This window comes from Neovison vison, chromosome 7 (assembly GCF_020171115.1).
Source record: "Neovison vison isolate M4711 chromosome 7, ASM_NN_V1, whole genome shotgun sequence".
Classification (NCBI taxonomy): Eukaryota; Metazoa; Chordata; class Mammalia; order Carnivora; family Mustelidae; genus Neogale; species Neogale vison.
Genome location: NC_058097.1, coordinates 163,605,400 through 163,620,534, shown reverse-complemented (window position 1 = coordinate 163,620,534; position 15,135 = coordinate 163,605,400). Strand labels below are relative to the sequence as shown.

The window sequence follows — 15,135 nt, the reverse complement described above, 5'->3', positions numbered from 1 at the left end:
CCATCTTAGTGACGGTCAGTGAGCCCTTGGCTACTGATCCAGAGAGCTACAGAGGGAGAGTTCCGTGTGCTATTTCAGGCTCCTTCTCCTAGAAGAGCTGGTTCACAAGCATAGCATCCTTGAGTTTCCCTCCTATAGCGGCAGGAGATTTTCACTTTCCTCACTCAATGGCTGGGCGAGGAGTAATCTCCTTTTTACTTCCTGGGGATGTTCCAGTGGCAGCTCCCAAGCAGAATAAGAGCATCCGTGCCATCATCTCCTCTGGCTGCTTTGAAACATTTGTTTTTGAAATCCTCTTGCCTAAAATTCTGATTGGTATTTTCCCAAGAACACCAAGGTGAACTGTGATCGCTAATTGAGAAAATTCCTCTCCCGTGAACTAGCGGTAGATTTTAACGGGGATTGTTCTTTCACGTTTTGCACTTCAGGCTCAAACCTTTCACTTGCGTTCCTCTTAGACTCCTGGAGCAAATCCCAGTGAGAGAAGATGTGCAGTGCTGCCCGGCGGGCTTCCTGACACCGGTTTCCTTTCCTTGCAGGTACTTCGCGTTAGACGCGGCCAGCGCTATGGGTGCCACCATCAGGCTTTAGCGGAACCTTCCCGAGAGCCTTTCTGAACCCACAGTTGGTCAGAAACAATGTTTGTAAATCCAAGTCTTGCCCACAAAAGCGAGATAGAAACTGGAAGGAAAAAGTGGCTGCTTCGGAAGCTAGAATAAGCCTCTGATTATTCTTTCCTCTAGGAAAGAACACGCTTTGAGAATCTGGGGCCCCAGTTAACAGGAAAGTCAAGTGAAGATGGGAAGCTGGGCCCAGGTGTCATCGATCTTACGCGGCCAGAAGATGCAGAGGGTGAGTAGCGTTGCCCTAGCTCTTTTCTGCTGCTCTGGGAGGTTGTGACAGTGCAATGGAGTCAGCTCTAGGACCTTCTACGGTCTTTCCTGAGACTACCGGCTGGATTTTTTTGGCAAAGCAGAAGAAATGCTAGCCTCCGTTATATATTAGAGCTGAGAACGTTAAGAGGTAGCTAGATTCTATATTACTGAACATACAGCTGTTCATAGACTTCAAGGTGCCACTTTCCAGTTGCTTAATAAAAGGACCCTCTGCCTTCCAGTGATTAACAGAATCCTGTGTGTCATCATCCGTGTCCCTGAATTCTTGCTAAAAAAGGACTAACAGACAAAGGAAGATTTTTTTTTTTAACCCTATATCAAGTGAGTCCCAGGTGCAGCCAAACCATTTTGGGAACTCCGTGATGGTTTGCAGCAGATCCTGCATAAAATTAATTGCTTGGGCAAGGCCCAGCGTGTGCCCGAGCACTAAGCGTTACTAAAATCTTTGGGAAATCTGGGTGGAAAGACCAGCTTCACTCTCAGTGGGTTTACCCACAGCCCTATCAATGCCTGTCCACTTGTCTTCCCTTTTTGTTTGTTTGTTTTAAATGCACAAGCAGCAAATCAGCAGAAATTGCTCCCCAGAGGCTGGGTGCAATTTATGAGTTAGGTCAGCACTTCAGTAAGTAATGTTGCCTGGTTATTTACTGTGTCCTCACAGAGTAGGGACTGGTTTTCCCGTTAGCTGTTCCTTTGGCAGAGTCCCTCCCACCAGTCAGGGAAGATTAATTTGTTCTCTTCAGAGTAACACAATACTTCAACCAACTTGGGTCCCAGCTGAAGTTCTTTAGCTCGAGGAGAAGAATCTTACCATTATCCTCTTCACTGGCAGAATTTCTTCCAGGACCCTAATCCCCTGAAAACACACGGAGACATTTCATAGCCACATCTGAACTGGGCCTGGCTTCTGTTGAAAGCTTAGGGCCATCTCAGCAGTTCAGCAGTCCGTGGCATGAGCGCTAAAAGATGGACAGTGTTAAACGTTAGGAAGCAGAGGCGCCTGGCTGGCTCAGTGGGTTAAAGCCTCTGCCTTTGGCTCAAGTCATGATCTCGGGGTCCTGGGATCAAGCCCTGCATCGGGCTCTCTGCTCAGTGGGGAGCCTGCCCGCCCCACCCCCCGCCCACACCTCTCTCTCTGCTTGCCTCTCTACCTACTTGTGATCGCTGCCTGTCAAATAAATCAAGTCTTTAAAAAAAAAAAAATTAGGAAGCACTTCGGAGTTTCCAGAAGGCAGATTTTTAAAATACCAAATAGGAGAGACTGATGTTTAATGATAGTTTTGGGGACAAGGTGTTAAATTCTGATTGGTACATGTGTGGGGTCTGGGGTAAGGACAGGGAAGAGGAAGAGAGAAGGAGGAGGAGGAAGGGAGGGATAAAGAGGACTCAAAACCGGATATACACTCACTGACTTTTGTGAGGAATGGGTACCAAGAGCACAACTGATATTTTATAGGTAGTTAGAAATATAGGGTTTTTTTCATGAGGATTGAGGTTCCTTGGTCTCGGTGACCAGTTATTCAGGTCTGGCCTGTCTCAATTCTGTTGCAAGGTCATACCACAGAGTACCCAAGTGTTTGACTGAACACCGTGAAATATTTTTCATCACTTTGGAGGTTTCAGTCTGTTCATTTTTCCACAGACTAGGAGGTATAGGGTTCTATCACCTTATCCGTGTTCCAGAAGTTCTCTTAATTTGTCATCCTTCCTTCTTCATTGGGTTTCTTAACTGTATAATGGCTCTACACATGGTCAGTCCCCTCTCAATAATACTAATGTTTTAGTTAATGATACCACGGGCTCAGTAAATTAAAAAGCATGATCAGAGTGACTAACCATTGTGAAAGGAGAAAATGAAAACCTTAACTGTAGGGAAACATATCATATAGAAATATTTTTGGAAGTTCCGTTCAATACCCGGATCATCAGGATTCAGACCAGTTTCCTGGCTGCTTTGGTTTCTGTTCCTGTTGTTTGTTCATTAGCAAATATTTTTGAAGCCCTTACCTGCCAGAGACTGTGCTAAGGTTTTACACCTATTTTTTCACATAAACCTTCCACAACTCTGTGACGTTATTATTTCTTCTCCACTTTCCAGATGAGAATATTAAAGGTGAGAGAAATCAAAACAACTTGCCACCAGTCACGTAGGGTAGAGCTGAGAGTTGAGAGCCCAGGCTCCCGGGCCCCGTACTTGACTGCAGGCCGTGTAAACACAGATAAATACATGGTACCTTCACTTCTCTGAACAAACTCCTTGTGACCTTCCTCAACATGACCCATTTCCTCTCCCTAAATATAGCAAGTCATGCCGTACCCCAGCTCTCGTGTTACTCGGTCACACCGAGCAGCAGTGCCTGGTGAGTGTAACAGTAGAAGGGCTGTAGTGGCCCAGGAGCTTCAGGAGCGTGTGAAAACCTCCCTTCAGAAGCTTGCCCAGAGTTGCCATTGAGACCTCATGTGCTTTGGGGGACTGTGAGTTCATGAATGGAGTCAAGTTACTGGCTCTCCGATGGACAGAAGCGCACTGCCTTTGTGAGGACGGCTGGGATGGGCAGCAGCCTTCTGCTGACTCCGGGATATTTCCTGGCGTCTGCTCAAGTAAGAGCTGATGGCAAAGCCTGCTGGGGTTACAGTTCCTATTAAAGTCAGAGCAGATAGCAGGTACACATGATACTTCTCTCTACTTCGCTCCTTCGCATTTCCCTTAACAGGAAGAGTAGGCAGGGACTGCGATAAAAGAATAACTATGACTTATAAACTCCTTCCGTCAGCTTATGGTCTAAACAAAACAACAAAATAAAACATTACTGAAGTGTCAGTCATGTGCCAGAACTAGACACTAGATAAACCAAGGGAAGCAAAGCAGATACGTTCCTGACCTCTTGGAGTTTAAAGTCTAGTGAAGGAAGACAGAAATTTGAAAGGGAACTATCTACAGATAGGCAGGCATAATTACCACTGAGAAAAGTCCTAAAAAGATCAAGACTTCGTTGTGCTCCAAAGAGCTTCAGAGTGAAAGCTACTTAGGTCAGCTCAGTTGGCCGGTGAGTCCTGCAGCTCTAGCCTGGCACATCACCTCTTCTCAGTCCACCCGTGATCATCTCCATGTTTCCTCTGGTTTGGCACGGCAATTAAAATGTTTTCCTCAGCTTTACTGAGATAGAATTGATATATAACAGCATAAATTTCAGGTGTACGATGTGATGGTTTGGTACCCATGCATATTAGGAGATGATTACCACAATAAAGTTAGTTAATACATCTATCACCTTATGTAATCTCCTCTTTTTTTTATGAGAAAATTTAAGATCTACCTTCTTAGCAACTTTCAAGTATATAATGCAGTATTGTTAATTATAGTCCCCATGCCGTACCTTAGCGCCCCACAGCGTATCCATCTTAAAATGGCTCAGTGGGTTGGGCCGCTGCCTTCGGCTCGGGTCATGATCTCAGGGTCCTGGGATCGAGTCCCGCGTCGGGCTCTCTGCTCGGCGGGGAGCCTGCTTCCCTCTCTCTCTCTCTGCCTGCCTCTCTGCCTACTTGTGATCTCTGTCTGTTAAATACATAAATAAAATCTTTAAAAAAAAAAAAAACAAAAAAAAAACTGGATGGTTATATACTCTTTGACTAACTTCTCTCCCTTTTCCCCCCTCCCCCTCATCCCTAGAAATCACCATTCTACTCTGTTTCTGAGTTTGCCATTTTTAGATTCCACATGTAAGTGAGACTGTACAGTGTTTCTTGGTCTGACTTATTTCGCTTTGCATAATGTCTTCAGGGCCCACCCATGTTGCCACAAATGGCAGGACTGTCTTCTTGTTTGTGGATGAATAATATTCATCTACAAAACTCCTTCAAGAGTTTGTGTGTGTGTGTGTGTGTGTAGATATGTACAGAGTTAAAGAGTTAAAGAAAATGTGATTGTACACACACACACACACACACACACACTTATCCATCAATGTACACTTAGGTTGTCCCCATGTCTTGGCTATTGTGAATAAGGCACAAGAGTCATCTTAAAGGGCTGTGCTGTCCTCCCACTTGCACCCCGTCCTCCTGTGAGGCTTCTGAAGACACTGAAGTACGTCAGCTTAGGAGATGAGGGCCCGTTCCAGCTGGGCTTCCCAGGAAAATATCTGCCAGTCGTGAAAATGCCAATATCACTTAGTAAGCAACTTGCGGACCTGCTTCGCAGCTCTGAGCATGGAGGCAGCAAGGGAAAGGTCACCCAAAGAGGCAGCTGTGCATGTGTATTAAACACTCATCAAAATCAAATGACAAAACCATAAGCCAGGAAAACAGAAATTAAAAATATAAAAGGCAAATGCCTTCAAAATTTTATTTTTAAAGTCCAGCTGTTATTTGGCTTGAATATGACAAGACAGCATTTCTTGTTCACCATGATATTTATAAAACTACAAATTCATTGGTGCTGGGGGCTTAGGAAACATGTGTAAGGTCTTGTTATACTTTGAAGCAGTTGAAGGCTTACTGTGTACTGAGCACCCAAAATGCGTTAGCCCCTCTGTGGGACATGGAAGGAAGAGAGGACTCGATTAGTCATCTATCACCATGTATTAAGAGTGATGAACAGCTGTATAGACTCCTCCCATGGCATTTCCCCTCATCCTCCGGCAAGAGTGTGATGCTTCCTCCAACTCTCCTAATTTCAAGGTTGCAAACCAGAGTGGGAAGGGCACTGGCCCGGTTGTTGGGAGGTTTGGATTAAGGCTCTTTTACTAAAGGATGGCGAAGGAGTGACTAATGCCTCCTTATCTCTCAAAAGAGAGGTTCTGGATTCTATTACCTCTAAGGCCTCTTCCAATTCCAAGCCCGGACACGGAGTGTGTGCTCCTTATAGGAAAGGTGACCTGGGCACGATAGCTTCCGCTTAGTTGTTTTTTGTTTTTTGTTGTTTTTTTTTTTCAGAGAAATGAAAGAGGAGACCAGTACCTTTGAGAGGATATTTGTGCCACTTGTTGCATCCAGTTTTCAGGTCCCTTGAACTTTTCTTTTTATTATAGGGACATTCTCTCTGGTAGTAATTCCCAGTTGCCTTTCAGGGATGGGTCCTCCTCTTCTCTTCTCCCAGCAGTAACAGTTGTTGCTTGCCTTCTTCATATTCTTTCTATCCTATTTCTTCTCTCTCTCACACCTGGGATCTCTAAAGGAATATTTTATTTTTTTTTCTCTGTTTTGTAGAATATAGGGTAAGAAAACATTTTCTTAAGACTTCTTTTAATTCCCAAGGATCAGAGGGAGACTGCACCTCATTTTGATGCAGAGAATAGTGGGATATGAGCTCTGAAAGTGATTATCATCGGCCAGACTTCTGGACCCTGGGCTAAGACTGTGGTGATGTGTTGTCTGTCCTCCATGTATTAAAACTTGCATTGATTTGATTGGAAATAGATACGTGCACCAAGAAGAGTCCCCTTTCGAACTATTGCTCTTAGAGTCCCAGATTTGCTTAGAAGAGTTTTATAGATTTGTACTGAATTGTGAATTGGATCCCAGCCAACACAGACTTTACCCTCCTGAAAGCTTTATTTTTGGGTGAGCTTCTGATTGCTTTTACACTTTTTACCTCAGGTTAGCTCTATTATTGTCAACTTAAGCTCTCTGGTTGTAGACAAATAAGAGAGACCACAACTTTTCCTTTTTTTCCCCTTAAAAATACACCACTTAATATTAACATTATTAGTAACATTAATATTATTTTCTCATAAAGATTCTGTTTACCCTTGGATTCACACTCTCTGAAGTCTGTGGAGCTTCTTTCATTCCCTTTCCCCTCCCTGGATCCTTTTTCCTGATGGGAAGGGAAGATTGACGTGAAGATACACAGCTTATTCAAGGCAGCACAGGGAAGCTAGAGTGTAACCTGGTGTGGACTTTAAGGGCTACAGTGACTTATACTTTGGGATGTGAAAGCCATTATTCGTTCAAGCCCACTGCACTACAGTGCATCGCACTGCCACACTTAGATTCCCAGAACTGGAATAAAGGAGAGACATCACCAAATTTACAGTTCCAGCCCAGAAATCCCTTCTTTTTTTTTTTTTTTAAAGATTTTATTTATTTATTTGACAGAGAGAGATCACAAGCAGGCAGAGAGGCAGACAGAGAGAGAGAGGAGGAAGCAGGTTCCCTGCTGAGCAGAGAGCCCGATGCGGGACTCGATCCCAGGATCCTGAGATCATGACCTGAGCCAAAGGCAGCAGCTTAACCCACTGAGCCACCCAGGCGCCCCAGAAATCCCTTCTTATATCCCTGACAAGTGGTCACCTCACTTCTCTTCAAATGCATCTCCTAGTCTATTAAGAGAAAACTGACTACTTCTTGAGAAGCTCATTCTGATTCTAATGATTAATTCTTTGTTCTCGGTAGCCAGAATTTGTTTCTGCTTCCTTGTAACTTCTAGTCACTGGTTCTAGTCTCACTTCTGGGTTCCAAATAAATAAATAAATAAATAAATAAAACTCCTGTTTCTCCACATGACACTCCTCTAGATATTTGCTCAAGGATTAGGGGATTTGAATTCCAGTTGCTCCACCCTTGGCGGGTTCCTTTCTTTCCGTAAATTTTTGCATCTGTAGCTGAAGAAGTTGGTCCAGGTGATTTCTAGTTGGCAGTTTTTTAACTGTCTTATCGTACTGCCATATAATTGAAATCACTCACCTTTAAGTTAACTAGAATCTAACAAGTATCAATTAAGAACCACACCATCGGGGCACCTGGGTGGCTCAGTGGGTTGAGCCGCTGCCTTCAGCTCAGGTCATGATCTCAGGGTCCTGGGATCGAGTCCCGCATCGGGCTCTCTGCTTAGCAGGGAGCCTGCTTCCTCCTCTCTCTCTCTCTCTGCCTGCCTCTCTGCCTACTTGTGATCTCTCTCTGTCAAATAAATAAATAAAGAAAAATAAAATCTTAAAAAAAAAAAGAATCACACCATCTTTTAAAGGAATAAAATTGTTATAGAAATATATTATCTCTATAATGAGATGTCTTTACCCAAGAAGGAATCCAAATACTAGAGTATATATATATATATATCAGGCATAAAAAGAAAATTGTACATATTAAATTGTACATATTAAAGAAAAGACGGAGGTAAATCCGAAGAGAGCACGAACCAGAGTTGTGCCGTGGGCTTATGGGTCTGACTATGGAGTCAGCCTAAGACAGTGTTTCCAGGGATCTTAGAGGAAGGGATAGGCAAAGCAGTTTCTATGGAACCAGCAGGCTGGGGTCCGAAGCCAGGATTAGCAACCTGGAGGCCCATGAGGACTGAGTAATAGCCACGGGCTGGGAGATAAGCCGAGTTCACCAAGCCCTTGGCTCCGTACTAACTCTGTTGTATGAGTATCACAAAAATGTATTTTACTGTGGATATAAACAGTTTTAGAGGAGTCTGTGCACCAGTTTATATCAGCACTATATATAAAGTGCTGCTCTCTTAAACAAGCAAATAAACTTCTCTTAAAGAAATATATTTGCTGTGTCTTAAAAGCTCCCAAATAACTTTTAATGTTGGTGGAAAACAATTTCCATTGAACTCTCCAAGTGATGGATTGTCCTGATGGGGCAGGAGAGTGAAATGTCAAGATTCTTGTATAACTCCATCCCCTAATACTCCATAAAGGGAGCTCAGCCTGCTTCTCAGAGTTGCTTAAGCTAGAAAGCCTGAAGAGCTTACCTCCCTTTACTGAGGAACCTAGCCCTGGCCAAGAGGTCTCTCATTGGGCTGGCTTCTTCTCTAAAGAAGTGTCAGGGACAATGCATATAACCACTGTGCGTACACACACACACACACACACACACACACTACCCCTAGCTAATTTTCTGACTGAATATCATCTACCCTAGGGGGAAAAATGCTTGTCTGTGCTATTACTGAATCACACAGAAGTACTTCCCCAACTTGTTTGAGAAACTGGGCCACAAAAGATTAACATCTACCATGAAAGTTAGATCTGAGATAAGAGCAGCCTGCGTATGCTCCCAGTGGGACTGCAAAATCTTTAGTCCACGCCTCCTTAGTACCACGTCGGTCTGCTTCACATGTTCCAACACATCAGAGCAAACCCTGGCTGGTAGAGGTCTATCTGCCATGTTTGACTGACTATGTAGCTCTTGGGGAATGGACCCTGGCTGGGTTACCTGTCCCAGAGTCACCCTATCTTGGCAGCAAGAGCCATTTGACTTGCTGCCTACAGGCCAGTGAATTCAGCCCAACCTCAGCCTGGTGGGACTTAAAGAGCATCTGGCCAATTTGGAGTGCTTTTTAAATTCTTTCTGCTTAAGGTCAGGACTGGATTTGAGATCAACTCTCTCCCTCCCTTCCCCCAGTTGGTCCTTTCCTCTTTTTCAAGTTCTGATAACTGTGCTTCTAACTTATTTCAAAAAGTTGATAACCACCTAGCTCTTTCTCATTTTCTTGTTACCGACTTAATCTTTTTTTTTTTTAACTAACATATTTTTATTTTTCAACATCTCCTTCTTTTATATTCATGATCTCACTTTACTTGGCTTGTCTACGACTGTTCGCTTGTGCCCACTGCCTGCCATTTGGTACATACTCTAGCGGTGGTTCTCTGTAGACTGAATTGCTGACAACGATAGCCAAACCTTTCCGATCAGGATCCATCCGTACTTCAGGGGCCCCCTATCTTCAGTTTCACTCCCATGTTCACGTTACAATGCACTGATTATCTCTTATGTGCACAGAACATGTGGGCATGGCAGGAAGGATTTTTGTCAAGATGGACTGCACTATATTCTCCAAGAGCTAGTAATGTGGTTGGGATTATAACAGCAACACATAGAAAACAAAGCAACTGAGGGGGTTATTGTGCAGGTCCGTCCTTAAGGAACCAGAAAAAATGTGCTATTTATAAAAGGAAACTACAGTGCCTTTGGACAGCAAATATAGCTGGAGATAAGCTTAGGTTTGGATGAGCAGAGAGAAGCGGAAGAACTTTCCATTTAGGGAATAATCCAGGCAGATTCAGGAATGGTAAAGCACACAGACATGTATAAAGAAGTTCCAGAAGGGAAGCATCACCTTTCTGACTCTTGTGTTCCCCACCAAGCCCAGTAAAAGCCTCACATATATTTGTACTCAGTAAATATTTTGGAATTGAATGTGTTATGGAAATACCCGGGTTCCATATTGGGATGGCCTTGAATGCCGGGCTCAAAAGTTTGGACTTTAGCACCAAATAGGCATTAACATTTAATTGTTCAAGATTGACTTAGATTATAGCAGTTAAAAATAATGGAAAAGCAGTAGTTAGGTTAGTCTGGGATATCTGTTAGTCTCTTTATTCCTCTGTTCTGTTTAATAGCCTTTGTAGGGGGGGGTGCAATTCAATGAGTGTCCTTTCTTATAACATTATCAAAGAGCTGAGTAGGAGTCTTTTAGGACTTTTATAGTGCAGTCCATCTTTAGTCCAGAAGTAGGAGGACTTTTCATCCAAGTCATTTTAAAAATACTTCTTTTCTTCCTGGCTATATTGTTCATTTAAGTGTGATTTCACCTTGTCTGGGGTGACTGACAGATGTTTTACAGATCTCTCCTGTACTTTTGCCTCTCATTAGTGGAAAGTGGTTCTTTCAATTGTTTTTGTTCAGTAACTACTTACCTTAGAGATGATGCCCCATATTAGGTCTTGGTACCAGAAGGAAGCAAGTGTATAAGAATCCGTGGGTGTTTGCATTATACTGTAGACTGTTACATTTAGGAGGAGGCTGTAAAAACTAACTCTGAACTAAAACTTAATATCCCAAGTCTTAGCCCCGGAGAGAAGAATTTCATAAGCAATATATTCAACCATTTTAAATTTACACTAAAAATACAAATTGCAGCTTACTGGTTTATATATACTTTCATGGCAGAGAAATCACTTCATGCTGCTTCAATATAAGCTCACGTTTCACGGGGAAGTCTGGTCCCACATGAGGACAAGATGGAAAGGGAGAATGATCAGTCCATGTTGCAGACTTACAGAACCATTAGTGGAGGAGAAAGAACAACAGTCAAATGTCCCTGAAACTACCTTGCCCTTCGTTTATTACACTCTCATAGTCAATAATCCGAATCCTTTGTTATTTTTGAAAGAGTCTTTAATGAAAAGCTGATCCATAAATTTGCAAGATAGTGATCCTTTCCTTTTTTTTTTTTTTCTGGCCAGGACTGAGCAGCATAGTCTGGTTACAGTTTCCACATGTGGGAACTGGGGGATATGAGACGGTCTTTTGGGGTTGGATCCTGTGCATATATGATACATTTTAGCTCTCCATCGTAGAGACCCTTTTGAATATTTTTAGGCTTCAGGCAGAAAAGGAGCTCCGTGAAGTAGTAAATTGTACTCTCCAGCTAACGTGTGGGTTCATTTAAAACTACTCTGAAGAACAGGCCTGTGCAGTACGGGAAACATCACCAGGTACGGGGAAAGACTGGAAATGGAATAGTTAGGAGTTAAGCCCCTGATGTGTCCTAACTACTGGACTAGACATTCTATGACTTGTCTCGCTGGTTCTGCTGCTGCTATTTCTAACGGCAACTACTGCTTAGTGAGCGGTCCCTGGGTTCTAGTAGATGAGCTAAGAAATTTACATTTCTATTTAATCTTCACAAGGATCCTGCCAAGTAAAAATGATTAGCTCTCTTTTGTCAGGAGATGAGATTACCGTTTAGAGAAGAGAAATAGTTTTCCCAAGTTAGGAAAGGTCAAATGTACAGATAAAACTCAGATCTGTCTAACTACGCAGTGTCTGAGCCACACTGACTCTCATTTTTCTCCAAGATGAGCTGATTGAGTTGCTTGCGTTTGTTGGAGTAGCTTTTTCCTGTTGGTTTTCATTAAAAAGCAGGGGAAAAAATGAGGAAACAGAAACTTCAGAAAGTTTTAAAAAAATCTTTCAAACTGTTCAAGCATTAGGTACTTTTCAAATACTTTCACCAGATTCTTGGGGTGAAGAATTTTCTGGTGGATCTTGGAAATGAGTTGACTACCGCAAATGCTTCTATTATTATTTTCGTACTATAACCTAATAAAAACATTTAGTTTCTACTGCACCCATGGTCTGCATCTCTCATTCTAATAAAAGGCAAATTCCCTGAAACAAATAGAGAAGAGAAACCAATTAAATGAGTTTTATTGAGTCTTAAAAGCCAAGTCCAGATGCGACTGAAACATTTCAACTGACCATTTTAGAAATTAATTCTGATGGCTAACGTGAAACTTAGGGTATAGTTATATCTGAGTTCCTTGTGATTTTGCCACTTACTAACCATGAGATCTGGTCAGTTTCATCTAAACCTCAGTTTCCTCATGTGGAATAAGGAATGTGAATTAGATGATCTTTAATACCCCTCTCCTGTTAACATGCTCCTATTCTATGAGCGTATTTTATTTTTTTCTGATGACCCTGCTGTCTGTTTGAATACATGCTTCAGTTGTACATATTTACATGCACGCTACAACACTAGAACACCTTCCCGATTTATGATTTCCAAAAAGCTCAGACTTGGCCTGCCATCCTTTCAAGATTTCCCAGGAAGTGGGGAAGCTGAGATTTCAGAATTATGTGGTGTGGCAAGTCAATAAAAGAAGCCAGATTAGAACCAATGCTCTCTGGGTCCCAAACACCGAAGGGTGTCTTTTCCCTTCAAAGCCTTGTTATTTTGCAGGGTGCTCAAGGAAGGCAAGGTGTTTAGTAGGATATCATAAAATGGGATTTATTCAAAATCTAATTTCAGAAATTCCCAGGTTCTAAAGCAACCTGTAGATATTTGAGTCTCACTCTAGAATGTTCACTGTTGGAGATGTCCACTGCTCTCTGCCTTTGAGTATTTATTTCCCATATGCCCACTTGTGTAGAATACCTTGGGAAGCAGTTGTGAACAAAAAACACAGTCATCCCTTACCCTTTTGGGTTGCACAGTCTTGGGAAGAAGGTGAGCACATGCAACTGGTAATTTGGACAAAATATGATAAATGTTAAGATAAAAGGATGCAAAGGAGGCCATGGGAGCCTGCCAGACTTAGCCCAAACTGACAAACCAGGCAAGACTTCATGGAAACCACCAGCCCTGACATGAGTCAAAGAATAAGTGACTGCAAGATGGACAGGAAATCCTAGGAAAAGGGAAAGCATGATTTCTTAGTATGAAACAACGGGCTGTCTGGAGAACAAGAAGTAGTTCAGTATGATAAAGGAAAACATTTTGAAGTAGGGAAGGCAGAGGTGGAACTAGAGACCTAGGGAAAGGACCAGGTCATGGGGAGCCTGACTAAGGACTTCATCTTTTGGGCATCAGGGAACCGTTGAAGACTTTTAAATATTAGGAGTAAACTGGTTTTTCAAGATTGCATTTGTGATGGATCACTCTGGGTGAAATTAGGAAAGGCATTAAGTGGGGATGGGGGACACAAAGCTGGAAGTAAGCCCTTCAGTTAGATGGCTAGTATTTATAATAGTCCAGCAGAGACAGTGAGGCCAAGGCAATCGATGAGGGACAAGGACAGAAACAGGAGGATGGATTTAGTAGTATCTTTGTTAACTAATTCTGAGTTTCGCTTCATCTCAGTTTGTGCTCCTTAATCTCATGTAGAATCTATGGTAGTGTATTGAGTTGGATGAAGCCAGAAGCTGCTGAGCAACATGAATTATTTAGTGTCACAGCTTTTTACCAGCCTCTGTACTCTCCAAGGGAATCTACTTGAATCCGAGCCTGGTTCTCCTGAAAACTTAGGAAGCCAGAACCTATTATTGTCTTACTTCATCCACAGTGGTCTCTGGTTCAAACTTAAGTGATGTCTTTTTGCCTGGGCTCAACAGCTTGTAAGCTTTCCTCCTGTGCATACAAATAGCAAAATAGATAATAAGTAGAGTATTTGATGTTCTCCGCTACTTACAGGTCATTAAAGCAAAGAATCACAGAAGTTATCCCAGTTGCCCTTGGATCCCATAGTTGAAACAAGATAAGGTCTCTGCTCAGCTATCTGTGTAAAGCAAATATAACTTGAGAATTAAAAAAAAAAAAAGAAAGAAAAAGAGTAAACATGGGCACCAAAACTGAAAGCAAAAGACTCTTGAAACTACAGACTGGTATATCACTGGCTAGAATTTCCTTCATTTTGCAAAGCCACGAGCCACATGCATCAGCTCACCACAAAGTCATTAAGCCTTTTTAAGCTCAGATGAAAAACATTAACAAATACCACAAAAGGCTTTAGTATAGCCCCTTTGTTCATTCACATATGGCACTTTATAACTCCTGAGCCACTCCGGTCGTGTGTTTGTTTAAGCTGCCTCCATCAGGCTGAGCCTGAAAGAACAAAAGACATCTTGAGCAATCCTAAGCAGGAAATGGGCTAATCTAAACATGGTTTGTGACACTTTAAGTAGAATAGAAAGGGGAGGGATTGATTAGTCATTAATGTCCAATTGGCTCCATATGGATGTTGCAATAATAAAGCCTTTTTTCAGAGCAGTAGCAGAGTTATTGAATTAGAGGTTTATGTTTCCTCAGAGCTGACCTTAGGGAATTCCCTTTTGGTTCTTCTTGTTGATCTTTTAAAGAGAATGGAGTTTCCAATAGGAAAAAGAACAGAAGCCTTACCCACGATAACACTTGCTCATAATCCTGCAACTCGGGAATGCATTAATTTAGCATCGTTTTAATTCCTGCTATAACTTCAGTCCTTCATGCTTTCTTTGCATGCTCTGGCCTCTTTGGTGGGGCCGTTAGTTCAGAGATCAATTAGACAGTGGCATGGACTTCATAACTGGTAATGGGCTCCCTTAATGTTTGCTTAGCTGTGGCAGAGAAATGGCATCCTTATGGGGGTGTGGTAATGTTCCAGCCCAGGAATGGTGGGCTTTAAAATTCAGGTATTTCAGATCATGAGACTGTGATTGGGGTAGTTTTGGTGTAAGGGAAAATGAACTACACTGCAAGTCAGAAGACCCAGGTTCTAGATCCTGCTCTGCCCCTTATGAGCAGCATACCGGCATCTGGTTATTCCAGAGGAAACTAATGCAACCTCCTTGAGCCTTGGTTTTCTCCTCTATAAAGCAGGGCAAATATATCTACCCCCCCACCGATTTCAAAGGATTGTAAAGAGGATTCAGATAATGTATTGACTGAAAGCACTTTGTAAATATTATTGTATGTAAAATTACTTAGCATGCATGGTAAGCCTGTCCTGGAAACTGACCTCCA

The 15,135-nt window shown here is 42.4% G+C and overlaps 1 protein-coding gene across 1 annotated transcript in view; it reads left to right on the top strand.

Annotated features, from left to right (window-relative positions):
* Positions 1 to 15,135, top strand: part of SOX6 (SRY-box transcription factor 6) — a 368,043-nt gene that overhangs the window by 326,744 nt on the left and 26,164 nt on the right. Inside the window, exon 13 of the mRNA XM_044258889.1 lies at positions 744 to 852. Coding sequence (XP_044114824.1) covers positions 744 to 852 — 109 coding nt within the window. The remainder of the gene's footprint in view (positions 1 to 743; positions 853 to 15,135) is intronic.